This window comes from Equus przewalskii, chromosome 9 (assembly GCF_037783145.1).
Source record: "Equus przewalskii isolate Varuska chromosome 9, EquPr2, whole genome shotgun sequence".
NCBI lineage: Eukaryota > Metazoa > Chordata > Mammalia > Perissodactyla > Equidae > Equus > Equus przewalskii.
Window position 1 is genome coordinate 1,378,460 of NC_091839.1, and position 27,365 is coordinate 1,405,824.

The 27,365-nt window shown below is 60.2% G+C and overlaps 1 protein-coding gene and 1 long non-coding RNA gene across 2 annotated transcripts in view; one reads left to right on the forward strand and one right to left on the reverse strand.

The window, feature by feature from the left end:
• LOC139085411 (uncharacterized) overlaps window positions 1-642 on the reverse strand; it is a 109,896-nt gene extending 109,254 nt beyond the window's left edge. The window contains exon 1 of the long non-coding RNA XR_011543665.1: window positions 520-642. This is a non-coding gene — a long non-coding RNA (uncharacterized lncRNA). The remainder of the gene's footprint in view (window positions 1-519) is intronic.
• On the forward strand, window positions 608-27,365 carry VSTM2B (V-set and transmembrane domain containing 2B). The gene is made up of 6 exons (XM_008528299.2): window positions 608-745; window positions 1,162-1,787; window positions 2,341-2,525; window positions 3,481-3,510; window positions 4,898-5,378; window positions 26,659-27,365. Exons 2-6 carry the CDS (start codon window positions 1,706-1,708, stop codon window positions 26,745-26,747), a joined length of 867 nt encoding a protein of 288 aa, XP_008526521.2. The 5' UTR covers window positions 608-745; window positions 1,162-1,705; the 3' UTR covers window positions 26,748-27,365.

Genomic DNA, 27,365 nt, shown 5'->3' on the forward strand with positions numbered 1-27,365 from the left:
CTCTAGGAGGCTCGTGAGCAGGGAAAGCAGACTCCAGGGTGCCCTTGCCCCAACCTCAGGTCAGAGCCCAGAGGTTAGGGGCAGGAACACAGAAACAGAGATACTGTAATTGGCCAACTGGGAGCTCCCATGGGGAAGGGAAGCAGGAGAGACCCACGCCGAGCTGTGGGACTGCCCCTGCAACTGCGTGCCCACGTTTCCCTCTGGGGACCAGACTTCTCTCTCGCGCAGAGAGCTGGGGAGCCAGCAGGCTCCGGGGTAAAGGCTAGAGGAGGTACAAGGTGGGGGATGCAGGGGATGGGCTCCAGGACGCGCCTGTGGACCCAACCTTTGCCTTCGGCCGCCTCAGGAGCCCCCTTGCACCTGGTAAAGCGAGGGCCGCGACCGGCGAAGAACGAGTTGGGGCGCAGGGGGCAGCAATCGAGGCACAGGAATCCCACCCCAGTCCGGGAACCTCCGGGGCCCTGAGTCGTGCCGGGCGCTCCCCACCCCACCCCCGCCGCCTCTGCCGTCACTCACGGCTGCTGCTCGCTCGTGCGCTCTCCCCGCCACAGGCACCTGCTCGCCGGGCGCTCTGCGCTCACTTCTCGCTCGCACACTGCAGACTCCTGGCGTCGCCGCCGTCACCGGCCTCGTCGCCGGCCCGGCACAGCGCTCCGCCCTTCTCCCGGGCCCCCGGTGCCCATCCACCCGCCATGGCCTGGGCCTGGGACAAAGAGCGGTGCAGCTCTTTGCCCAAAGCGGGGTAAGGAGTTGAGGGCGAGGGTCTGCGGAGAGGGCCGCGGGACACCCGGGATGCAGGGATAAGCGGCCGTCTTGGGCGATGGAGATTGGGAAGAAGCCAGGGATAGTTTGGGTGGGAGGACTCTCAGCCAAAAAGGGTACAGGGCAGGGCTGCGTTCCAACCAGAGAGACTGTGGTCCCTGCAAGCGACCCCCCGCGGGGGGGTGAGGGGCGCGCTCTGGGGCGGGGACGATGCCGAATCTGGAAGGGGAGGGGAGGGCGGGGGTGATGCAGCGGTGGAGGCAGCTCGGCGCCCAGCCACTGACCGCTCCCTCCCTTTCCCCTTCCCCTCCCCCTCCCCCTCTCCCCGCCTCTCGCTGGCTCTGGGTCCGCCGCGCTGGACCCGCTCTCCCCGCGCTGCGCTGGGTCGGACGCCAGGTCTGCGCGCCGCGGCTGAGCGCCCACTCGCCTTGCGGAAAGAGCCGCGGAGGCACCCGCGGGGGCGGTGGCAGGAGAGCTCGGCGGGAGCCGGAGGAGGTGGCAGTCAGGAATCAAACCAGAAAGAAACCAGGAGGCAGAAGCTCGCGGCTCCGAGGCGCTCCCTCCCTTGGCCAGGGATGGGTCCCGGCGCGGCCCAACCCCTGCCCGGCCCGCCGGGCAGAGACTGAACCGCGGTTCCCCACCGTCCGGTGGACGGCCGAATAGAGAGAGGCACGGACCGATTGCCAGTCGCCTCCCGGCGGGACCTCGCGTTCTGCGCACCCGGCGCAGCGCCCCCCGCCGGAGCCGCGCTGGGCAAGGCGGCGAGGGAGCGGGGCTGATTGGCGGCCGCCGGCAGCCGGGGGAGGGGGCGCCGCGCAGGGCCATGGCAGGTTCGGAGGCGTCCTAGCCGGAGCCCGAGCAGGATCTGAGCCCACGCTGCCGCCACCGCCGCCGCCTCTCCGCGCCCAGGCCCCCGCCGCCGCCGCGCCCCCCGCGGGAGATGGAACAGCGGAACCGGCTCGGTGCCCTCGGATACCTGCCGCCGCTGCTGCTGCACGCCCTGCTGCTCTTCGTGGCCGACGGTGAGCGCGGGAACTTTGCTGCCGCGGGAGGTTCGGGGGGGTCCTTGCCAGGCCGCCGGAACCAGCCCGCCCAGTCGCCGCGGAGGAGGAGAAGGAAGAGAAGGGGAAGGCTTTACGGTCTCCAGCAATCCCGGTGTGCAGCCCGGGCCCAGAGGGGTAGGGGGAGGAGAGCAGCGAAGCGTCGCCGCAGCAGCGGCGTCCGCGCCCGGGTCACTCGAAGCCGGACCGGGGCTCCGGCTACGGAAAGGCGGCTTGCGGGGCGCGGGAGTTGGCGTGCCCCAGCCTGACTCTCGTAGCGCAGCCCGGCGCCGGGGAGAAGCGTAAGCGATCCCTGCTGCCCCGCCCGATCCAGAGGGAAGAAGCCTGCAGCCGTAGCCGGTCTCTGCTGCGGCCCGGCAGCTGCTCCACCGAACTTTGCTAGCGCCCGGGCCACGCATGAATCTGGTGGGTGGGAAGCACAAGGCCAGCGAGCCAGGGACGGACTGTCTCGCCTCGGGTTGCCCCAGGCCCCCGCCCCGCAGATGGTCACGCCTCTCTCTTCCCCCGCCCCCAGCTACATTTACTGAAGTCCCCAAAGATGTGACAGTACGGGAGGGAGACGACATCGAAATGCCCTGCGCGTTCCGGGCCAGCGGAGCCACCTCGTATTCGCTGGAGATTCAGTGGTGGTACCTCAAGGAGCCTCCCCGGGAGCTGCTGCACGAGCTGGCGCTCAGCGTGCCCGGCGCCCGGAGCAAGGTAACCGGCCGCCCACGCGGCGCCGTGGCTCCTGCGGTTCAGGCCCCAGCGGCTGGGGTAACCCCTGCGAGGAGGCAGGGCGCCGCCCTGTGGCGCAGCCCATCTCCTACCCTCCCCATCCCCACAGCATCTCCAACAACAGCAGTGTTACCCCCAAATCCTGTGGATTCATTCCCTTTTCCTGAAGCCTCCGCGAACTCCATGCCCAGCCCCTAAAAAGCCACACCGCATCCAGTTCTGCTGCTCTTGCTTACTGGCTGTGGGTCCAGAGTTGATGGGTGCTGGGTGGGGAAGGAAGACCACTTGGTTGGCCAGGCTTCCCCTGCCCTCTGCCACTCTGAGGTCCCCAGGGCACAGGGCCAAGGAATTAAGCTCCTCTGGGCTGGGTTCCAGAGGGGGGCAGAGCACGGTGTAGAGAAGCCGCAGGTCACCTCCAGCCGCCACAGAGCGAGGACCCCACTGCCGCTCTGCCTCTCAAACCACAGACTCTTACGGATGCAGTGACACATGCACACACACCTACCTCCCCTCAACCCAGGGTCCCACCCGGAGTTACTGCTCGCGTCTCCCACTGTGTTCTGTCCACCGGCCTCTCCATCTAGGTTTTTACCAAGTTTGGACAAACACAGCAGTGAATGAGGGCACTCCGCGGGAGGGAGATGGGCCTACCTTCCCACCCCGGTGGCAATCCAGCCTCCCCTCTGGCCGGCAGATGTGCTAGGGCAGCCCCTCCTTGGCCAGGCCTCTTGCTAGCTCCAAGCCCTGCTTCCTTCCCGGTAAAACTCCTGGAAATCCTGATGTCCTTCGTGCCCTCAGCCCCGGCCACATCTTGAGCGGTTTCGACTCCTAGCCGGCTCGTGGTGGGTCCCCTTGCCGGGGCTGCATCTGAGTTCCCCGAGCTTGAAGGCCGACAGCCTAATGTTTCTGTCTCTCTCTCTCCCTCTTTGCATTTTAGGTAGCAAATAAGGATGCAACTAAAATCAGCGTAAGTGTGGAGCCCAGCGCGGGCCGCGGGAGACCCCTTCTGGCCGCTTCGCGCCCCGCAGCTTCCTCCCTTTTAGAAAGGCTCGGCGGCGTAGGGCCCTGCTCGCAGCCGAGCATTGTGGGCTGCTTGGCGTGTCGGGGCGCCATCTGTCGCCGGTAGCAGGATTGGGTTCTCTTTTGTGTAAACCAAGGGTCGCAGCCCTGAATCTCCTTCCTCCGCTCTGGGCTCCCCTGTAAAACTCTCCTTCGTCTGGAGGGCGCGTCCAGGCCCCGCGCGCCGCCGTGCCTCTCCTCTACTGGCAGGTCTCCCGGCAGCTGGAGCGCGCGCCTCCCGCCCTGGCAGCCACCGGGGCTCTGGGTCGTGGGCCCCTCCCCCGCGCCACACACGCCCGGCGCCCAGGCGGCGCCCTCCGCGGCAGCCTCTCCCTGGCGTGCGTGCAGCGTCGCGGTGCTGGGTGTTGCAGGCTGGCGGAGAGGGAAGCGGGGCAGCCTTGCCAGGCTGCGGCCCGGGGTCGCGAGGTTCGTAACTGGGGGAGGAGAGGCACTCAGCCTTTCCCAGCTGGAGCGTGGAATTGTCAGGGCCCGGAGATGACCAGGGCCTCCTCGTGGTTCGGTTCAGAGGTGAGGGTGCCGTGGGTGCTTGATTAGGGCCCCAGAGCCGTGGCTGCCCCGAGTCGGCTGGGCCGCGTGGGAGGAGCGCTTTGTCGGGAGCTTCAGGCTGCCGCGCCGAAAGGCAGGTTCCTAAGGAGTGAGGCCGGGGTCTGGCCGCCGCCGCAGCGTCGCCTGCTGGGGGAGGAGGGGGGGTGAAGGGCGGGGCCCGGGAGCAGGTATTTGTGTAGTTTGAAGGCAGGACGGCTTTTTTTCGGACACCACCCAGGCCCGGCAGACTCTAGAATAAAGGGACGTTAGTGCGAGGGCCGTGCCTCGGAGCCGGTGCTGGCAGTTGTAGCGCGTTGCTGCAGGAAAGAGCGGGATGGTCAGCTGCAGGAGGCCAAGCCTGAAGTTTCTCCAAGGTGCCCGAGGAAGGAAGGTGGGGCGGTCCTGCGGCTCTGAAGGGAGAGCAGTGGGAAGATGCCAAGCGTATGTTTGTGCGGCCAGGGCAAGGCAATATGAAGCCTTTCGTTAAGATGATGGGGAACTGGGGACACAATGCAATGTGCAGGGAGATCCAGGGTCCAATCAGAGTTGGGATCCCCATGCCACTGGGGAGACACAGGGGGAAAGGAAAACTGGGTCGTGATAATGGGCAAACCCGGGTCCAAGAAGTTTTGGGGTGCTTCACTTGGGGGCGCAATGGTAAGGGTGGGCGCGGCTGCACTGCTGGCCAGGACAGCCGGTGGCCGGCCTGCCCATCCGGGCCTCTGACCCCAGCCCCCGCTCTCTTGCAGACGGTGCGCGTCCAGGGCAATGACATCTCGCACCGGCTGCGGCTGTCGGCCGTGCGGCGGCAGGACGAGGGCGTGTACGAGTGCCGCGTGTCGGACTACAGCGACGACGACACGCAGGAGCACAAGGCCCAGGCGCTGCTGCGCGTGCTCTCGCGCTTCGCGCCGCCCAACATGCAGGCCGCCGAGGCCGTGTCCCACATTCAGAGCAGCGGGCCGCGCCGCCACGGCCCCGCCAGCGCCGCCAACGCCAACCACGGGGGCGCCACCGGAGCCGCGGGCCGCGCCACCTCCGAGCCTGGCCGCGGCGACAAGAGCCCGCCTCCCGCGAGCCCTCCCGCCGCCCGGGGTCCTGGCGTCCCCGAAGCCGCCGCCGCCTCCGCGGCCCACGCAGCCGCCACCACCGTCGCGGCCGCAGCCGCAGCTTCATCAGCGTCGCTGCCGCCCAGCCGGGCGGTCCTTCTGCGCCAGAGGCACGGCTCGGGTAAGGGCGGCGCGCGCGGGGCCGGGGGCGCTGCGGGAGGGAGCGCGCCGGCTGGCTCCTGCCTGGGCCGCCAGCTCGGGGGGCGGGGGGTTTGCACGCATGGTCGTCCGCGTTAACTTGAGGGCGCGCGGGGCGCCTTTCCCGCAGCCTCCCTTGGGCTTTCTTCCTGCTGTTTTCCGGTCTTTACTGTTGCCCTCTTGAAGCGTCGACGACGTGTTGATGAATGGGGGCTGCCCTGCCGGCGACCTCCGGGTGCGCAGGAGGCTGGAGTGTGGGGAGCTCTCTCTTGAGTTTGGAAAACTGGACCTTGCGGGCTGTGCTCCCACAGTGGTGTGCCTTGTTTTCTCCTGGACCCCTCAGCGCCTGGAGGGTGGGGCATTCGCACCCCGGGTACAGTGGGAGGAGGGGAGGTGGTTGACTCAGGCGGTGTAAGTACTGCCTGACTCAATGGCACAGACAGGCTTTGTCTAAGCCGGAGCGAGTGGGCCTGGCTGTGTGGCTCAGCTCCAGGAGGGCTGGGGCAGAGGCAGGGACACAGGATGGACAGTGGAGTCAGAGAACAGAGGTCAGCAAAATGGACTGACTGCCAGGCAGGCAGCTCTGGGAAGAGGGGCCGCTTAGCAGTAGTGGGGGTTTATGGAGGGTGGAAGGGACTGATGCCAGTGTGTCCCTCCTCCCAAGGTACCCCCGCCCCCTGCCAGCTCAGAAACGCGCCTCAGAGATGGGCTCAGCTCCAGCGCTCACTGTCTGTGTGTGATTTTAGGCGAGTCACTCCCTCTCTGGACCCCAGCCCTCCATCTTGTGTGAGGCACAGTCCAGCGGAGAGCGTCTACTAGCCTTGCAGCACGGGGAGGGGCCTTCTGGGGCGGTGGCGTGTACCTCCCTAGGGCTGGAGCACACTGTCACATCCTGTTCTCGTGGCTGTCGAGGTGCAGGTCACCTGCCACCAGCCTCAGAGCTTGTTAGGAAGCAGGCTCCTGGGCCCTTCCGCTGAGCCCGAGGTGGCGGGCATCCTGGCCTGCATCTGGCTGATTCCCCAGCCCTCGGACAGCTGAGCCTGGCCAGTCTGTCTGGAGGGCGGTCAGGTGTGTCTCACTCAGTCGCACCCTCTCTGGGGGCCTCCTCCACGCGGCTCAGCGGCTGCTGCGTCTGGAGGCCTGCCCCCTCTGGCTCCACGGAGTGACCCACAAGACTCGCCCCCGGTTCTGTGGGAAGGTGGGTTGGCTGAGACCTGAGGAGAGCCTCTCTCCGAACAGCCCCAAGCTCGCCACCCAACTTGGAACTTTCTATCGCCGGGTTGATTTAAGATAACACTAGCTGCTGTGACAAAACCTCCCAATGCCAATGGCTTCACACAGTTCAAATGGATTATTTCTGGTTCACATCAGGTCCTGTTCTGGAGCTGGTGGGGGTGGGGCTGCTCTGTTCCGTGCAGTCATTCAGGGACCTAGGCTGCCGGAGACTCTCCCGTCTTCAGCAAGTGGCTTCCACGGTCCCTCTGGGCATCGACACACAGCCAACAGATGAGGGAAGAGGGACCGGAAGCCCTGCTCACCCGGTTCCCTGAGAACTGAGCCCCAGGCCCACACTGAGGCCTGCAGAGTGCACGATGAGGTCACCTCTCTCTTACACCCTTCGAGTGGTTCTGAGTATCTGTCGTTCTTGGAAGACTGAGCAAGTAGCTGCGCGCATCACTTTGGTAGGGCTCAAATCTCTCACAGAAAAGCCTGGGTAGAGAATGGCAAAGGAGGTTTTTAAGGGCCAGGCCTTGAAGTGGCAAATATCACTTCCACCCCCCTCCTTTCGGCAGAGCTCAGTCACACGGTCCAACACAGATGCAAGGCAGGCTGGGAAATACAGTCCTCGGCTTGGCAGCTGAGACCCCACCCTCGTCTCTTCACGGGGGCAGGGAGTGCGAAGCTTGGGGAGCTGGCCGCCGCTGTGCAGCACACAAAGGGTGTAGTAGCACAGTGCTTATTGACCTCAAGGGTGATTGGCTTAGTTGATGCTGGATGGTGAAGAAAAGACCTTTCTGCCCCATCCCCTTGGACCCCAGCAAGTAAACACGTGTGTCTCAGGCTGGAGCAGTCCTCTGGGGTGTTCCACAGACTGTGAGTAGAGCATCAAAGCAGAAGATTTGGAAGGCAGAAGCCCAGATGTGAGCTATGCCTCCACCATTTACTAGCTGTGTGACTTTAGGCAACTGGCTTAACATCTCTGAATGTATTTCTTCGTCTATAAAATAGACACGGTAATGTCTGACCTCAGAGGGAGCTCAGGATGGAAATTGCTGTATAAATGTTTGTTGTTATCACCGTGGCCATTACATGCTCTGGCCAGAGATGAGGGGTGGGAGAGATAAAGCTGAGTGGTTGTCAGTTGGAGGCCAACCTGCGGAGGGACTTGAATGCCAAGCGGAGCCAACAGGGACAGTTAAAGGCTTTGGTCAAAGAAGCGCCCTGTGAAAGAGGTCTTTGAGCGTGGACTTGGTGTGCTCGCAAAATGTTAATGAGGCCAAGATCACTAGCTCGCTCCTGCTTTCATTTCCCTCTCTCCTTGGCCAAAGCCGCTTACCCTGAGACCAATCGAGGCTGATGTGACTGCCTGGAGTCGCTGGTCAGGTCTCTGGTCTCCGGGCTGGCCACAAGAGGGCTCCAGGGCCACTCATCCCCCCAGCAGGGCACACCTCCGTGGAAGGTGGCGCCCACAGCGCCCTTCCTCCGGGAAGATCTGAGGTCCTTCAGTCAGCTGGGTTCTCATGGCACGGTGCCCAGGACCTCCCAGCAGCTGGGGCCTTGGGTGCCCGCCAGCCACGGGGCCGCAGGTTAAGGCCGCATAGCCCAGGGCAGCGGCCCAGGCCAGGGGACTCCCCTGCCTGCCCTAGAGTGGGAGGCAGTATTCCTTTCCCTCCAGAAAGCATAGTTGGCTGGGCTCCCACCAGGGCTGGCAGTGCCGCTAAGGGGGATGGTGGCCCCTAAGGTCTCTGTCACCCCAAATCCCTTAGCAGCTACTGAACAGGCCAGGAACCATGCAGACCCATCTCCGAAAGAACCTGCAGTTTCTCTCCACCTCCCGTGTCCTCCACTCTCCAGGTGGCTCTGGGAGAGGCGCTGTGCTGAGAGCCTCTGGGTCCACCCTGGGCAGGGAGAAGTGGGCTGGATGGCCACTCGTCCACAGACATACCCGAATAGGCTTGATCCCAAGGAGGGACCCAGGCTGTCTTAAATGTCCCATCTCACCCCACCACCCGGGGCCCCAGGCTGTGGGCTATCGGTGGGGTGATGCCTGCAGACCGTGTTTGGGGCGGCAGGCAGTGATAACCCTCTACAGGCCTGTGTCGGTGAGCAGCGCTCGGTCCTGCTGAGCCTCCCTGGGATGCAGCAGACCCGCTGCTCACTCAGGCTGCCAACCCCTGAGCCCGAGAGGGAGCTCGAAGCGGTGGCCTCAGGCTCGGCCTCCCCAGCTCACAGTTCTCAGCATCTTAGGGGAGGGGACCAGGGAGGACTGCTGCCCCTTGGTTAACAGGCAAGAGCGTTTGCAGGGTGTATATGTCAGGATGCTGGCAAAGTAGACGGCACGTTCAAACAGGGTCATGGGGGAAAGCCGATGGAGAGTATTTTTAAAGGTGTGGGTGACGGTGGGCAGCCAGCAAAGATGAACGCCGGCCCCCAGGGCTGGCAGCAGTGGAGCCATCAGCACCCCTGGCCCGAGGGCAAGAGGAGGGAGCATTTACAGAACCCGGAGACGCCAGCTGGGTGGAAAGGCCTGGCTGACAGGCCCTGCGGCCTCTGTCGAGGGGCACAGCCGCCCACAGCGGCCCAGCAAGGCCGCACTCTTCTCTTGCCCTCCAGTGTCCGGTCAGAGCCTCCCATCTGCCAAGCCCTCCTGGGAGCTGGGCAAGGGTGCCCAGGCGATGCGGCCCGTAGAGGCCACCCTCCAGAGGCTCGGAGCAGAGTGGAGAAAGGTGGCTGGTGGGTCTGGGGCGACAAAGGGAAAACCCGGCTCCCAGAGGGAGGAAGGAGGATCCCACCCACCACAACTCCGGGGCAAACCCAGAGCTGAGCTTCCAGTGAGAGAGGCTCATCCCCGGCCTGGGTCAAGAGGACACTCTGCTGTTTCAGATGGGCCGCTTTGGAGATGGTCCCAACCCGCCTCCCCAGACCCGTTAAGCGATTGCTCCTGGAACAAAGTCAGAAGTCCTGGACAGTGCTGTGCTGCTCTGTTTTTCAAGGGAGCAGCTTTGGGAACGCCAGGAAAGGGTGGGCTTACTCAGAGCCCATCCTCCAGCTCCTGCACACCGGGCTGGAAAGCCCTTCCTGTGCCCATATGTGCCCAGCGCAGCCAAATACATATTCGCACTAAAAGTTTATGTGCAAGACCTCATTCGTTTCACGTTTCATTTGTCAAGAGACATTTTGATATTTGTGCTTAAAAATAACACGGCTGGATTAGCACAGCAGAGCGGGCTCAGGAGACTGGCCCCTGCTTAGCCACGTTTGTAAATCTGGCTCCTAATTAATCCGAATGCTGACCTATTTTTCATGAACACTTTGTTGCTGGTTGCCGTTTCTAGAGAAAAAAAAGAGAGAAAACAAAACAGAATATCTTCCCGACTAACACTTCTACGAGGAAAGGCACCATGGTGAAGATGAATGTGGCCTAAAACAATACAGTTTGTGACTGAGTGGCCTGCATGTTGGTGAGAGGTCCCTCTGCAAACACCTGGGGTTCAGACCCATGGCACATGAACCTCTGGTTGGCCTCAGGCTGCAGCCCCCAGGAGAGGCACCCTGGTCCCTACAGAGAGCCAGCTGCCTGGTGCCCACACGGAGCACTGACTCGCAATATTTCAATTAGTAATGAGAGAATGACATCCGAGGCTATAGATGTGACGGCTCTGGAGAGGCTGTTACTGCTGGAAGCCATCAAGGGGAGCATCCTTGGGCGTCGCCACGGCAACTGTAAACCGTGCTGGAAGGAGGCTGTGGGCAAGGTGAAGGCACCGCTCTCGACCCATGCCCCCTGGACGACACAGCTCGGGGAAATGGTGCCATGTGACCGGGAGAGGCTCCACGCTGTGGGGAGAGGCTCTGCACCGGCCAGCAGGGCCAGGCAGAGGTCACCTGGTCTTCCCATGTCCCCAGATCCATGAAGACACAAAAACCATTGCCTCAATAATCCAGTCTTCCCTCCAGCTCTGGTGTAACGTGAGGATCATAATTAAGGATAAAACGAATCTGGCAAAAGTTGTCCCAGAGAAGAGAAGGCGAGGGTCTCCGGGCATCCCAAAAGAAAGAGCTAAAGGGTTTCCTGAAGGCAGTGGCTGTGCCCCGCCGCTGGCAGCAGACGCCCACACCACCCCTGAAGCAGCACGCGTGTGGGTATCGGCTCCATGGTCTCGTCTCCCCCGTCAGTCAGGCACGTGCTTGCCGTGAGTGGGAGCCAGCAATGGCAGCCAGGACCCAGCTCGGGGCACCAAGGGCGCCAGGTAACTGCAGGACACGGCTGTTTGTGGGAGCGGGCGTCCCGAGGGGGTAGCCCTGATCCAGCTGAGGAGGCTTCCTGAAGGCGGTGTGTGATTTCATGCTTGAAAGAGGCACGTGAGCTTTGACCTCCTGCTTAGGACAATCCTGGGAAAGCTTCTGGAGGCCTCGCCTGCCCTCCCCACCCCGAGCCCTGTGGATTGAGAAAGTCACACCAAGTGGAATGGCCTTTGTCCACCACTGAGTGGGCAGTCAGCTCTGCACAGCCATTCTCTCAGCTTCAGGGGACCCCAAATTAAGGATGAAACAGCTGTGCTATGGATCGTAATAATGACAAATAATAATACTTGCCTCTTCCTAAACACTATTGTGTGTCAGGGGCACGTCTCCCAGGTTTCCATCCTGTCTGCAGTTCTCCATGATTCCTCCTGCCCCGCTCCATCAAACAGCCCCTCCCTGGAGCGCAGACCCTTGCCCCAGCTGGGGGGCAGCCCCCATGAGAAGAGCAGAGAGCCAGCCTCTCTAAGTGTCACCAGGAGCCGAGCCACCCAGGAGCCTGTCGTTAAATACACCAGCTGCACATTTTTAAAGCTCTGAGTACTAAGGATTCCCCAGGCGTCCATGGGGCTGATCAAGGTCACGTGCTTTGTAATGTGATATTGATCAGTTCTGCCCCATGTCGACCGCGGCGCGGGCCTGGCTGAGGGCTAAGGCCCTGAGCTTTATGCGAGGTGCCGGCATAGTTTTAAGACACCTTTCCAGCACAGAAAAAAAGTATCATCTTTTTTACTTGCCCGTGCTTTGTGGACCGTTCCCAGGCATCTCTTGGAAACTCATATCCAGAGCAGTGAGCAGCTCCACTCCGCCTTATGTGAGGGCTGCAGGGGAGTTTCAGGCTGCCAGCTAGCAGGCCCAGCCTCTGCTCTTGATCCCTGCCTACTCCGTTGGAGGATGACGGACCTCCTTCCCTCGACGGGCTTCCTGGGGAGATTAGCCCACTCATTGGTGGCTTTGGGGCCCTCGGGAAAGGCGTGCTGTAAGTACCAAGTTGGATTACCCAGGCTGGCCGCCTCTGCGTTAGGAGTCACTGCTCGTGAGCCGCAAGCCAGGGAAGCGGCTGCGGGAGCTGCTCGGCAATCGGGCCGTCAGTCGCCACCTCTCCCGCCCGTGCCCTCCATGAGACGGCTATTGCGATGTGGGCCTTGTGGAGCTGGTCCCTGAGCAGGCAGTCCCGGGCAAGCTGTTTCTGGAAGTTAGTGGCTGCTCCGTTCCGTCACTGCCACTCTGTGGGCTGAAATATCAAAACTACCTTGGACTAGCTGCTGGTCTTATGGTTCAAGGGGAGTGTTTCGGAGGCCTGGTGTCTGCACAAAAGAGACAAAGTGCACGTTTCAGAAGCTTTTAACACACCCACCACCCACCCACTCACCCTCGCCCACAGAAGTGACCCCCTTACAGGCCAGAACGGCTGCCATGGGGCTCAGAGCACTCGTGTCCATGGAAGCCAACTGTGAACAGAGCCCCTCCTGAGTCACCCAGCTGGACACCTGGTGTCTGTTAAGGGGCAAGGCTGGGAAACGACCCAGGCCAGGCCGTCCTGGCGGGAGCTGCCCATTCTGGTGGAAGAGACAAAGAGGACCCCCCGGAGGCTGAGAGGAGTTCACGAGGAAGTCACACTCGTCGCCTGTCCCAGCTGTCCCCTTCTGCCTCCGACTGTTCCAGTGCTTCTCTCTGTTCAGCTGGCTGGCTTGTCGGCGAGCCAGGGTTTGAATGCCAACACATTCTCCCTCTTCTGGGCTTTTCAGAGCCCCGGGCACCCTAGAGTGACTGTGTGTACCTTAGTCTCCTTACCCTCTATAATTACTGCACTTCTCGTTTTCCACTTGAGTTGGATCCTGATCCATCGCTTCCTGCTCCCCATCAATAGATGTGTGGTTGTCGGCGTCATTCGTGGGAATGGCATTGACTGCCCAGCATCATTTCACGAGGCCCGGTGTCTGGACAGGGTGCTCCGATCTGAGGCTCCACCCTGAGACCGTTCTCCCTCCGGCATGTGCTATGAGCGTCAGGAGCTAAAGGGGAGGGGAGGAAGCTGATGGAGCTTCAGAACAGAAAGTACTGCAGATTGCAAGTGGCTCCACCAGTTGCTATTGTCGTCCTCTCTCTCCATGCCATTTCGGCGGGGGTGGGGGGTGGGGGGGAGGGGGGGAGGGAGTAGGAAATGGGATGATGCTACAGCTTCATGCTTGCCTGGGGGGCTATTTTTGTGAGTCAGGAGCAAGCACGAGTTCATTCTGGTTTCTCGTGTTCCACCCACAAATTACACCACCACATCTGTGCACCTGCCGTGGGCCTGCTGTGGGCCTGCTGTGCGCCTGTGTCTTGCCTGGCCTCGCTTCCCTGTTGCACAGGCTGCCCTCAGTGGGGAGGCCATTGTGAGGGGAGGGAGTGGGCCCTCTGGACGGCAAGGAAGCCGAGTTCTGAGGAGACGCTTATGTTTGCAGCGCTAGACACGGGTGTCTCCATGGGAGAAGGGAGCAGAAAGAACAAGGCTCCCTCAGTGATGGGCAAGTAGCCAAAGAGCCTCCAGGGCTGGCTGGACCAGAGAGGAGGTGCTTGTGTCACCCTCCCTAGGACTCTCACCGCACGAGACAGAGCCGCCTGTTTGGGGAAGCCGGTGCCCCGCACAGATGGGCCCGGGAAGTGATGGAGCTCAGACGTGCACCTGCCCTCCACACATGCCCCTGTACTTTGCTTTTTGTGTTCACACCTGCCCGGGTGCCCTCGCTGCAGCTCACCGTTCCTGATGGCCACCAGTAAAGTGCTGCTTGGCACCCAGAGCCTGATGGGGAGGAGGCAGGAGGAGACCGCCGTGGGGAGGTGCTGGGAGCCTGAGCAGGCTGCATGCAGAGGCAGGAGGCAGGACCCATCCTGCCCAGCGCACCCTCCACACCCCCTGCGGCCCGCCTCCCTCCCAGCACAGAGAGCCCACTGCAGGCCGGGAGAAGGAGCTCCCCCGATGTTTGATGGAAGGCTCCAAAGACAGAGAGCCCCTCCCTCCACTGCCCCGGCCCCTGCCCGTCAGCTCTTCTGGGGGAAGTCGCCGTGTTCTTTAAGCCGGGCAGGGCCCGCTGCCATGTCAGTCTCCTTATAACGACTTTTATTGCCATCGATTCCCACACAAATGCCACTGGACCCAGGGGAAGATCTTTGATAAACCCAGGGGAGGGGAGCTGATATCCTCTCGTGGCTCATTCTGAGCTGGGGTGGGGGTTCCTTGCCAAGTCTGTCTGGTCTGTCCAGGGCCAAGGGCAGGAGGCTGCCCAGAGCGTCAGGTGCCCAGCCCTGCCTCAGGGAGGAGCTCCCAGTCTGGCCGTGGTGGCTACACCAAGCGAGAAGTGCTCTGGGAGTGAACTCAGGACTCAGAAAGGGGGCGGGGGGCTGGTGGGGAGATGGCTTCACAGAGGGAGGAAGGCTTCCCCGACCCCCAGCCCAAGGGCCTCACCCGTCCCGAGCTCCCAGAAGGGCCATCGCTGCCCCAGGGCTCCCAGCACTTCCTTCCCGTCCTGGAGTCAGTGCCTGGCCGGGTGCCTGGAGGCAGGCCCAGCTCTTCCTCATGTCCCTGTCCCCACTAACCCGCATTCCTTGGGCCTGGCGCTGGTTTGTTCATGGATTCATTCACAAGTGTCCACGGAGCGTCTGTTCCATGCAGGAACTGTGCTGAGCACTGGGGACACAGTGTAAATAAGACCTGGGAGGCCCTGAGTTTGACAGAGGGAGAGACAGACGTTGATCAAATAGTCACATGGTGAGCGGAAATCCGCAGCCATGGTGGGTACAGTAAAGGAGAGACCCATGGGCTATGGCAGCTAAGAATAGGGGACTTGGGGCTGGGCCAGTGGCGTAGTGGTTAAGTTTGCGCACTCCACTTCAGCATCCCAGGGTTCGCAGGTTCAGATTCTGGGCACAGACCTATATGCCACTCATCAAACCATGCTGTGGCAGCATCCCACAGAGAAGAACTAGAAGGACTTACAACTAGGATATACAACTATGTACTGGGGCTTTGGGAAGGAAAAAAAAAAAAAAAGAGGACGATTGGCAACAGATGTTAGCTCAGGGCCAGTCTTCCTCACCAAAAAAAAAGAAAAGAAAAGAAAAGAATAGGGGACTTGATCTGGTCAGGGAAGGGCTCCTGAGGGAGTGACACTTGAGCTGTAATCTGTAAGATAGTTAAGAGTTGGCTCTGTGAAGAGAGAGAGTAGATGACAGCATGTGCAAAGATCCTGTGGCAGGAAGGAAGAGGGGCATATGAAGTCCCAAGGAAGAGTTCCTTTGGCTGGGGCAGAGAAAGCGGGAGAAGCAGCAGGGGAAATTAAAGCAAGAGGAGTTCAAGGGTCAACCTTTGTAAGGCCTTATGACAAGGATGGGAGCTTTGCTCTGTCCTAAGGGCAGTGGGATAGGGAGCAAGTAGGTGATGGGGCATGATTCTTTTGGAAATGACATTCTGGGTGGATCGTGGAGATTGGAGAGGTGGGGGCAGAGTGGATGTGGGGAGGCCACTTTAGAGGCAATGATCCAGCCAAGAGATGATAGGGCTTGGACTATTTGGATGCATGAGGGGTGGGGTGGACGGATGGGTAGAAAAACAAGTAGCTGGTGGGTGAATGAAGAGAAGGATGTGTGACTGGATGGATGAGGGTATAGGAAATTAGTGGAGGGAAAGATGAGTGGACGTGTGGGAAGGGTGAGTGGACATGTGGGTGGGTGGGTGGGTAGATGAAAGGGTGAGCAGACGTGTGGGTGGGTGGGTAGATGGAAGGGTGAGTGGACATGTGGGTGGGTGGGTGGATGGAAGGGTGAGTGGACGTGTGGGTGGGTGCGTGGATGGAAGGGTGAGCAGACGTGTGGGTGGGTGGGTAGATGGAAGGGTGAGTGGACATGTGGGTGGGTGCGTGGATGGAAGGGTGAGTGGACGTGTGGGTGGGTGCGTGGATGGAAGGGTGAGTGGGTTGGGAATCTGTGGAAAAAGGTAGGTGATGTATGGGTGGAAGGAAAGAAGTGAATGGGTGAATGGATGAGTGAATGGAGAACAGAAGGAAGGATGAGTGGATATGTGGGTGAAACGTGGATGGGAAGATGGGTGCATGTGGGACGCAAGTTGGGCCTTGCAGGATGAGTGGGATGGGGCTGCAGACGTGCCTAGGGTTGGCATTCTGCACACCTGAACACGGCACACTCAGTCTACACCTTCCAGGAAGGAGGCCACAGGAGAGAGGTCCCAGGCGGTGGCATGGCACAGACCCGGTAGGCCGAGAATTCCATGCTAGTGCATGCTTCCGCCTGCAGTCGCCAGGACACGATAGAGAACGGGCGGGGCAAGTGGACACGGCCACTTCCCAGCCTGCCCCAGCTCCCCTAACTCAGCCTTCAGATGGTGAGGGGCGAGAGTGGGGGACCCCTTCACCTGCTGGACCCTGGGCACTCTAGTGGGTGCAGCCTGGCCAGCACTTGATAACTGTCGTCTGTGTAAAGCTTAGGGGAGATGCATTTCTCCAAGCATTTAAAAAATCGAATCTGGGTGAGCGAGCGAGTAACTGTATTCTCATTAAAGACTAATGTATCAAAAATACACAAGGCAATAATTTATGACGCGTTCTAGTCCACAGAGTCATATTTTAATGCGTGACATATCCTGGGCAGCTCTCGGTGCTAGTTTTATTTAATGAGCACGTGTTACAGAATTTTCAGAGCACAATCCCTGGGCAATTAAAATGTGTTAACCTTTTCGGTAAAATTGTATTTCTAAAGAAAAGTCCTCAGTGTGAAACAGAAAGAAATATCCAGGAGCTGTCGAGGAGGGACCTGGAGGAAAGAACCGCTCTTGTGTCCCAGCCGCGCTGGCCTCAGGGGCCTGCAGCCCCTCCCCGCTGGCCCCCGGGCCTCAGGTCTGTCCTCCCTGCCTTTTCCCGGCCAGGCCAGGACCCACACACTGAACAGCCTTCACTGAGCAGGCGCTGAGTGCCCGCTGCGTGCTGGGCCCTGGGGAGGACAGCGGAAGGGAGAGGTGGCATTTCAACGGGGCTAGGATGCCCCGGGCAGGGGCAGGGTCCACTCATTTGCAGCCCTGACAGGCCTCCCACCCTGCATCTGTGTAATGGGCGCACCAGCACTCAGCATCGGCCAGTCCGTGAGTTTTAGATCTGGAAGGGGCCCTGGCCAGCCTCCGGTGAGTGGTTCCCAAACTGTGTCCCCGGGAACCCTGGGCCGCCAGCCCTGCCCCCAGCTTCAACCAGAGCAGTCGTGCTTCTGATGGATTGGGATATCGGGGCTCCATGCAGCAATTAGCTTGAGAAGGAAGTTCTACTGCTTTGAAAGATTTGAAAGCAACTGATAGAGTTCAAAAATTTATATATCTACCCAAATATATAAATATACAAATTATCTGAAGTATACAAATATATTTTATATAAAATATCTACATACATGTGACCTTCTAAGAGAAGGAGAGTTTGAAGCGGCTTACACAGCTCATGTGACATGAGAACAAAAAGCGTTTAATGAAGAAATTAGAACAAAGGGGAAGTAGAGGGAAAATGGTGAAATGCGTTTGAGAAAAAGACAAAGGGACGTGTGCACTGGGTCTTGGGCAGGTGAAAGGTCAGGTCACTGTGACAGGACCAGCCTCCAGCTTGTGCCGGAGATTAAAGCTGAGACGCCACATGCAACGCATCTGGCCGCTGTCTGGTGCCTCGTGGATGCTTAGACCAACTGGGGACACCTGGAAAGACTGCCATTCAGTCATTCAACAAATAGTAGATGAGGATTGCAAGGTGCAGGCAAGGTGCTGGGCGACGGGCTGTGCCCGGCAGAGGAGACAGGTCAGAAGGTAGACTACCCGTGGCGCAGACACACCCCAGAGGGTCTGGAACTCCCTGTGGAGCCTGTAGGACAAAACGGGCCTCAGGACCAAGTCACAGAAGACACAGAGTCTGAGGGAGCCCTGGGGTGAGTGGGAGGGCACAGGGACAGCAGTGTGGATGCTGATGGAGCTGGAGGGGTGGGGGGCACGGGGGGCGGGGCCAGGGGAGATGGAGCAGTAGGGGGCAGGGGGCCATTTGGAAAGGGCACTCTGGCCTCCGGCTGGGTGGTGCCTGGCTGCTTGTGGTTAGTGGACTTGGGGAGCGGGTCAGGTGAGAGCTGGTGTGTGAGAAGGAGGTTAAAGGACAGGGTGGGGGGCCTGGGGCGATGGGGGGAGAAGCAGACGGAGGGGAGCTGTCTTGGATGTCACTTTGCATGGGCCTCTGAGCTGAGGAGGATGGGTGGGCTCTGGGTAGCAGAGAGGACAAGGAAAGACCATCTAATAAAGGGGACAGCATGAGCAAAGGCCTCGGGGCAGGAAAGCATGGACACACGCTGTCTCCCTGTGGCAGCCCCATTCGCCTGGAGCTGGGAGCACCTGAAGCAGTGTGGGGGCAGGCAAGGCAGAACTGTCCACGGGATGGGGTCAGGAGGAGCTTCCAGCAGGCTAAGGAGCCTGGACTCGATTCACAGGGACCAGGGAGTCACTGCAGATAAGTTCTCTGCCGCCTATCAGCTGTGCAACCTTAGACAAGTCACTTAACCTCTCTGGGTCTCACCTGTGAAAGGGGAAAGTGGTTTCTACCTCCTGAGGCCACTGAGAGAGTTAATGGAGAGAATTCTCAAGAACTGAGAACCACGTGCCTATTAGCACCGGTAGCCTCAAAGCTTAGAAAATCTGGGAAGGCCATGGGGGATCCCCCCAAGAGGACTGGGCCCGGCACTGAGTGAGGACTCCCATCCCCACCTGGGGAGCGCATGAATGCTCACTGCGGTCGGGCTGCCCCTGGCCCTGCCAACACCAGCCACCTGACCACAGGGAGAGGCCCATTCACCATTTTCATCATGACACCATTAAAGGGTCATTTGGGGCAGGACCTCATTTCCAAAGAACTAGGAGGCTGGAAAGCAGCTAGCGACACAGTTGGCCACGTCAAAAGGCCATGGTGAAGGTTAAAACACAGACGGAACCCTCATCCCCGTGCTCTCCCCGTGGAAGCAGCCTGGGGCGGGGGCAGGCGAGGCCCCGGGAAGGAGAGCGCCTGCTCTTTGCCCTGAGAGGGGCGTGCGAGGCGCGGGGACGCAAGCCAGACTGTCTGGGTTCAAGCCCGGATCTTAGCGTGGCCTTGGTAGGGCCGCCAGGTTTAGCAAATAAAAGTAGAGGACACCCATTTAAAGTTGAATTTCAGATGAACAACCAATAACGTTTTAGTATAAGCGTGTGCTGTGCAATATTTGGGATCTACACTTACTTACAATTATCCAGTGTTTCTCTGAGATTCAGACTTAGCTGGGCGTCCTGTGTTTCATCTGGCAACGCTAGCCCTTGGGCAAGTGACTTCATCTCTCTGGATCGCCTTCCCCATCTGTAAAATAGGTTAAAACAGTAACTCCTGCAGTTACGAGGACTGCGTTTAGTGTGACGTGCCGGTGAGAGTGCCAGTCCCAGGAGGAGCCAGCCAGCTTCACTCCTATTATCCTAAATGCTCTGTCTGCTTGAGCCAGGCTGGGGCCATCAGCTCCAGCACCAGGCCACCATTCCTGGTGTGGGTGGGGCCGATGGCTGGGGCCAGAGAAGAGCAGGAGGCCTGCAGCCAGCCCTCTGGCGCCTGGGCTTCCACTGAGGTGGCCGGAGAGGTAGGACACGCTATGAGAAAGGTGTTTATGGGACGGGGAGAAGGGAGCAGAGGCGAAGGGCCACATGAACAGCACAGACACGTGTGCCGAGCCCTCTGAGCCTGTGTGCTGAGGGAGGGCTTCCTGGAGGAGGCAGCCCTTGTTCCAGGCTCGAGGCACAGGTCAGACCTAGACAGAGAAAAAGGAGGGGCTGGCGGTTCTGCAGGTTGAGCTGGAGGTGCTTGGAGGTGCGGTGGGCGTAGGGCTGCCGGCAGGGGAGCGGTGAGGGGGAGGTCGTGGGGAGGGTTACGGAGAGCCCCACCTGTGGCCAGAGGAGGCCCATCGGAGGTCCTGCATCTTGGGGAGAGTGCACCAGGGGCGTGTGGAGGGGGGTGGGCCCCGGGGGGGCAACGGAGGCAGGAAAGCGCCCTAGGAGGTCACTGCTGCGACCCGACAGAGCAGAGGCCTGAACCGGGCGTGGGGGGAGAGGGTGTGGCAAGGAATGGCTAAAACGGCCGGCCGGGCGACCCCTGCCTCGGCTCCTGCACAGCCTGACCCTGAGGCTGCCGCGTGGGCGTCACCCCTGGGGGACACACTGCCCAGGCCGAGCAGGACAGGCCAGTGGATCAGCACAGGACCGAGGGACCCACATCCCATCTGCCCCTCACCCCTCGTCTCCCACTCAACTTTTCTTCCAAATATCTGTTTCCTTTCTAACCCAACGGCATTGGGTGCTCCTAGTTTTTGCCCTAGTTACCAGCACACATTAATTTTATGGCAGAAATTAATTCTCTCCAATTTCGTTAGTGCTCGATTATTCCTCTCTGACTCCCTTTGAATAAATATCCATGAAGAGGCTTTAATTAAAACGTCAACAAGGGAAGCAGCCTTCTTGCAAGGTGACATCTTCCCACTCAGCTGCAGCCGGGCCGCCTGGCCTGCCCGGTGCTGCGTCCAGGGGAGGGCAGAGAGCCAGGGTGGGGCAGGCACAATGCCATCAGGAAGCCAGGAATGTCAGAGCGAGAAGGGCCTGCCCCCATCGTCACACAGCAGCATAGGGTCGAAGGTGGGACGAGAGCCTGGCCTGGGTCCTACTCCAGGGCTGGCTCAGAGGCCGCAAATTCCCAGCCACGGGGGGCCAGGTCAGGTGATGGAGATGAATGAGGAGGGCTGGGCATAGGGAGGCCCGACTACGCAAGGGCCTGGGAGGTAACTGGCAGGCACCCTGGGCCCGGCTTGGAGTCAGGAGGGAGCCATGGGCGGGAGATCCCTGCTGAGCAGAGCAGCTAGCTGCTGGCCTGTAGCTCGGAGGAAAAGCAGGTCCGGGTTGCTGGGTCTTGGCCCCTGTGCTTTTATGCGGAAGTCTCCCAAGTTCCACACGGTGGACTGTAAGTTCCAGTTTGTAAGACTCTGTGCCCCGAGCCAGACCCTTCTGCAGACCAGAGGGAGTCCTCGAGGGGCCCTTGGCGCCGTTCCGTTGCCTCCGGGTGCTGTAGGAGATGGTATTTTGTGTCCAGCGAGGCAGGGGTGAGAACGTGGGGAAATGGTGAAGCAGAGTGAGGGCCAGGAGTGCCCCGCACTGCCCTCGGCTCCAGCCTGGTGCTTCAGATCGTGCACGGCTCCCCAGCAGACAGAGGCAGGTGCGTGACTGTGGCCAGGAGCACTCCCACATGTCCTCTGCACTCAGCGCCACAAGCACCTGCACACCCGAGAGAAACTTGCACCATGACCCCAGGACGCTCCAACAGGGACCTTCTCCCTCGGCCGGGGCTTGGTCACGGCGTGGGCCCAGAGGGGAGCTGGACAGGCCAGGGCCCGCCCAATGATGGGAACTGGGGTGAGAGCCAGGCCACTCCCAGCACCCCAGGCAGACGGCTGCCCGTCCCCATGGCTGAATGGGTCTCCGGGCCCAGCCCTACAGGCCGGGCAGGTGCAGTGGTCGTCGCTGGGGCCGGCCCGCTCCTCTGTTCTCAGACGCAGCCAGAGGGAGCAGGGTCGAGCTGGCGCCCGGTTGCAGGCCCTCCGGACTCACCGCGGGGGTCTCACCTTCCCAGAAAGGAGCCCTGTTCGAAAGACCATCAGGACCGCGCACGATGCAGGACACATGTGAGGGGCCATCGGTGCTGGACACGGGGGCCCGTGCTTCAGACCCTCGGCAGAGTCCTTGTGTTAGCACAGCCGTGCTCGCTGGGCAGCGCCCTGGCCGCTGGGCCCGGGAGGGGTCTCTGGCCACCTGCACACCACGTGTGCGTGTCCTAGTGCAGCGGGAGGCAGGCCAGGCATTGCGGCATCGCCCTGCACGCTGACCCTCCGACTCCGCCCGGCCCGCAAGCTGTCTGTGGTGGAACAGGCCTCAGAGTACCTGAATTTTACTCACTCTTCTCAAACCGGGAGTAAATTTTAATTTTTAAGCTATAGCAAAAAAGAAAAAGAAAAAAAGCAGCCTCTGAGCAACACCACAGATACCCCCGGACTCCGAGGGGCCCTGTTTGCAAACCCCTGACCCAGGCCGCCCCCTGGCTGCAGGGCCCAGGCCCCCAGCAGGCCTGCAATGGCCATGGAGCAGCCAGGTCTGCGCTCCTCAGCCCTGCACAGGGTGGGGCTGTGGCCTCTCCTCTCCATGCCAGCACACAGGTGCTGCGGACCCCAGCAGGGAGCCGAGGGAGCCGGCCGTGGTCCTAGAGGGCGGGCAGGCAGGTGGCAGAACAGCGGCTGCCTCGGCCGGCTCTCCTCGCTGCTCAGCTGGGGAGCAGCTCACCGTGATCCTGCCGCCGGCCTCTTGGGGCTCGCACGCCTGTGGGAGGCCAGGCCAGATCGGGTGACCAGCCGCCACGCCCGCCACCCGCCACTCACGAGCTTGGCCTCCGGCCAGTGTGGACAGATCAAGGGTCCCCGAGGACGGCCAAGCGAAGCGTCCTCCTCCACCTGCATCGCGAGGCGTCGAGGTGTCGGAGCGTCCGCGCCGTTTCTGGGCAGGGCCTTTGGGAGTCTGCCCCTGCTGGGAAAGGAGAGGCGGGCTCCCCCAGGCAGCAGCCGCCCGGCCGCTGCCTCCGCTGTGCCCATGGGGCTGGGCGCGCCTCTGGGCTCCGTGGGAGCCTCTCCCGGGGCTGCGGCCCGTCTCACCCGCTCACCACCAGCCCAATGCGAGTGAACGTCACCAAGCCACGGCGGCTTTGACCCCTTAGGCGTGACGAGCAAAGCCGCGAGCCTTGCCTAATATAAAGAGCGAACTCGCTCCTGTTCCGTCAGAGGGCTTCCGTCACCTCTCCAGCAGCCTGTTTTCCGGCTTAATGGTGACAAATAAACCTCTGCGTGTTCCAGTGCCGTTCCTGTTACTCCTTAGGAAAGGAGGAAGTACAGAAAGAGACGGATTGTTAGCACCGTTGACATAGCAGCCTCCATGTCCCTGGGACCACGGGCGTCTCCAGGCGCATAATAAAGGGGGCTGGAGGCCCAGATAGGAGATCCTACCTCGGCTGAGTCAGAGGCACCCTCTCGGCCCCTGTCCTGGAGGGTCAAGGTGAGCCCCAGACAGCAGTGGGCAGTCTGGCTCGCTCCAGTAAGCCACGAGGACAGGGACTGGGGTGGCAGATGCTGAGGGGGCCCACCACCAAGTGCTAGACAATTGTCACTCTCCCTCCAAGGAGACAGCGCCTGGAAGGGGACACTGGGCTGCCAGACTCCTGGATTCTAACTCGTTCTGGCCTACAGACCCCTTCCCCCAGGACCAGCCTGGGAGCCTGTCTTCCTCACTCTGCCAATTCATTTGGGAAACCGAAAGAGAGTGTTTGGAGATCCGGTGAGTGAGGTAGCAGGAAGTTCCAAAATCTGGGTCCTTCTCTCCAAAGACCCAGGGATGTCTGTCTGCCTTGAGACAGAGTATTGGAGAGCTAGTTTGCCTTGCCTGTTCTAGCTTGGAAAATGCTCCTCTTGAGAGAAGGACAGTCCCCAAAAGTGGTTTTCCCATCCTCTTCGGCAGAGTCTCTATGTTGCCCCTCCCTGTAACGTCTGCCTGCGTGGCACTGGCCTCTGTGGGAGGCACTTTTGTGTATATGATTCTATCAGTTGGCCTTGCTGCGTGACAAAGGGCCCTAAAGCTCAGTGGCCCTGGAGCTACTCCACAACCGTTCGTTTAGCTCACAACTCTGTGGGTCGGTTGGGCAGCTCTGCTGCTGGTCTCTAGTTGGGCTCACGCATCTGTGATCAGCTGCCCATTCAGTGAGGGCTGGTTGCTCTAGGGGGACCTCAGCTGGGACATCACTGGGCTCTTCTCCTGCAGCAGGCTGCCCAGTCCTGGCCACACAGCTGCAGGTTCCAAGAACCACAAGGAAAGGGCGAGCCTCAGGCTGCAAGCGCCTGGCCAGCCTCTGCTTACTTCACTTGATAATCTGCATTGGCCAAAGCAAGCTACGTGGCCAAGCCCAGAATTGGTGTGGGAGGGCACCATCACAGGGTGTGGGTGCTGGGAGCAGGAGACAAGGGGGAGGGGCATTTGTGGCCATTTTTACAATCTGCCACTATGATCTTGCTTAATCTGGACCCCAACCCGGTGAGATGTGCTGTGCACATATTAATTTTATGGAGCCAATCACCTGCACATCCCCATTTTATGGAGCATAACTCAAGACCCAGAGAGGTGAAAGGTGTTGCCAGGGTCACACAGCAAGCTGGCAACAGGGCTAGCCTGGAAGCCTGTCTCCTGGGTGCCAGCCTGCCACCCCACACGGCCTCCCTGGGTCCCCTCTATGGCAATGCTGGGCCAGGGAGAGGATGAGGTGCCACCCAGGAGCTAACCCTGGTTGTCCCTGACAGAATTCCACCAGCAAACACACCCCAGACCCTGGTGTCTACCGTCCCCAGGCATCAGCCTCCAGGAGCCACCACTCCAGCCCTCCAGCCCCTGCTGCCCCAACTCTGGCCCAGCCAGAGTGGCAGGCTGGTTGTTTCAATCTTTTGAAAATCTTGTGCAGTTGTAAAACTTTTAAATGCGAGTGGGTAAAGCTATAATAGTGGTGAAGACCAGTTGGCAGTATTTGGAGGCAAATTAAACCTCCTGGTGCCTCCTCCACCCACAGTGCCGTGGTGCCCGCCTGGGCGGGCTCTGGCCCCCTTGCTTCCCTCCTGCCCTGCGCGCCTGCTGCGTCTGGAGCTCCACTGCACACGTACCTCCGCTCCCAGAGGCCTCGGGTGGCTGTTCTCTCTCGCCCGCACCGCCTGAGCGTCAGGGTTTGAGGAGCATGAAGATCTGGGCCAGGAGACGGGGCAGGCCCGCAGCCAGTCTGGCCACGTGAGCCCCGTGTCCCCGAGGCAGTGCATCCCCATTCTCCGTGCCCTGAGCCTCAGTGAATCCCACCCAGGCACCTGGCCATCCTCCAACCCCGCCAGCGCCGCCTCCCTCGTCCTCCCCAGGGATGCGTGACAGCAAGGAGCAGCACAGAGGGCCCAAGTCTCTGGAGTCGCCACCGCACCCTGGTCTTCCCGCTGACGGCCGGCAAGAGGATGTCAGCTGGGGCGGAGCTGCAAGGAGGCCGGGAGCGACAGCTGTGTGAAAAACCCATGTCCCAAGGGGAAGCTTAGCGCCTTTTGGACTGTCAGTCCTCGTGCCTCTCTGCGGGCTCAGCGCCACGTGCAGAGGCTGGCATCCGCCCCTGTTGCGTCCAGATGTTCAGACACAGCCTGTGTTTCCCAAAAAGGGCAGATGGAATCCTGGCGTCTCAAGCTGGACTGGCCCCTGGGTCATTTGTCCAACCCCTCCTTTTACAGAGGGGAGACTGGGCCTGCGAGGTAAACACGTGACACAGATAGTTATCACCAGAGCGAGAATGACTCAAGATGGGGGAACGCCTCGCATAGACAAGCCTAAAGGCCCTTCCACCTGGAGAGAGGAGGAGTTTGTGGGTCCAGGCCCAGTCTTGTCAGGAAAGCCACAGATCCACCGGCCTGCCAGCAGCTCCCGAGGGCAGCTAAGTGGAGGTGGCCTCAGCCTCGGCACCATCTGCTTGGCACAGTGAGGGGCTTCCTCCCGGGGCAGAGGTCCAGCCCAGCCGGCTGGGTTGGGTGAAGGAAGGAGAGAGGCCTCCAGGTGGTGCGGGTGAGCAGGGAGGGGCTGGGCACCGCTTCCATTAATGCAGCCCGGCTCTAAGCAAGTGAGCAGTCCCCCTGGGATTTGGACAGCACCGTGAGGCGTGTGCAGCACTTCTGCACGGGCTCCTGTCAATGACCCTGGAGGGAGCATGTCACCTTCCAGGTGAGAAGCCTGCATTCATGGGTGGCTCTCCCCAGCTGCACAGGAGGCCTTGCAACAGGTGGAGACCCTGATGACAGGCAGATGGGGCTCTGGTCGGGCAGCCCAGCTGAGGCGGGATGGAGGGACAAGTGTGACCATCCAGTGGCAAGCCAGGCCCCAGGTTAGTGGCTGTGTTGGAGAAGGAGGTCGTAGTGACCTCCCACCAGAATAGTGCTTGCTCTCCTCAGGCATCCTAGCCCAGCCACCTCCAGCAGCCAGGGATTTCTGAGCTCCCCACCTTCCCCAAGGGCTGGACTGACAGTGGGTGGAAAGAAGACTCAGGCACAGAAACATCAGGATGCCTAAGCTGAGCATTTGTGAATGCTAAGCTGTGCAGCGCCAGCAGGAGCTGGAGGAGTTGGAGTCCTGTGCAGTCATGGGGTCTTCCTGGAGGAGGGGGAAAGCTGGGCCTTAAGTGCGGAGGGCACTTTGCAGCGTAGTATTGGGGCCAGGAGGATAGAGAGGGAGCATACTGTCTTTTTAGTCAACTAAAATCGTGGCTTGGACTTTAGACCTGCAATCCAGCCTGGTCCCCTCCGGGCCAAGGGCACCTTGTGTCTGACCACAGTAGGCTCCTAAACGTGTGTAAACAACAATTTACAAATAACAAAAAACGTGGTGTAAATCACAAATGGCAGCAGCCAAATGCTTTATCGTTACAAGGAAGCAGCCACCACACACCAGCAGGGTGCTGAGGTCCAGAGGCCCGGGCAGGCGTGGGAATTCTCCCTCCCTGGTCCGCCCGCAGGCAGCTGTGAGGTTTTCAAGGTTTCGTGAAGGAGGCGTTAACCATGCGGTTTCTCGTCCCCTGCAGGCACCGGCCCCAGCTACGCCCCGGACCCACTCCTGTCCCTGCTGCTGTTAGCTCTGCATCAGCTCCTCGGCCTTCTGGTGGGGCACTGACGGACACGGCCGCCCGCACACCTGTCCCCCGGCCGCCCACACCTGCCCCGCCCCGGGGTGAGGACAGAGTCACCAGATGGACACAGACAGACTGAGAGAAGCATGAGAAACTCCATGTGAAAAATAAATGAATCATATTTTTGGGGAAGTTACACAAATGTAGAACACCTAAACTAATGCATCTAGTTTCCAAATAAGCTGGAGTCTGGACCCCGCGGCGTGCACGGACTCGGTGACGCCGCTGCTTCAGTGTATGTCCCTTTTCTGAACTTCCCTCCAGGTCTTCATTTTGCACGAACTGTTGAGCGCTTATGTTTAGGGGACTCTGAAAATGTCGAGTCAAAGCCTTTCTGACAAAGCAAAATATTTTTAGTAGATTGTTGTGTGTAGGAATTTTTTTTATTTACTTTTTTCTTTGGGAGCTTTCCTTTTTTTTATTAAAGTAAATTATTTCTTTTGAGACATTTTGATTAAAAAAAGAGACATCTTATCATAATTAAGATTCACTGTCAATAATATTTATTTTTAAATAAAGATTGGAAACAAGGTCAGACACTTGTTTATAAACTGAATTGTATATTGCTGGATAACAGTTGAATAAAAACGACTTTGACATAA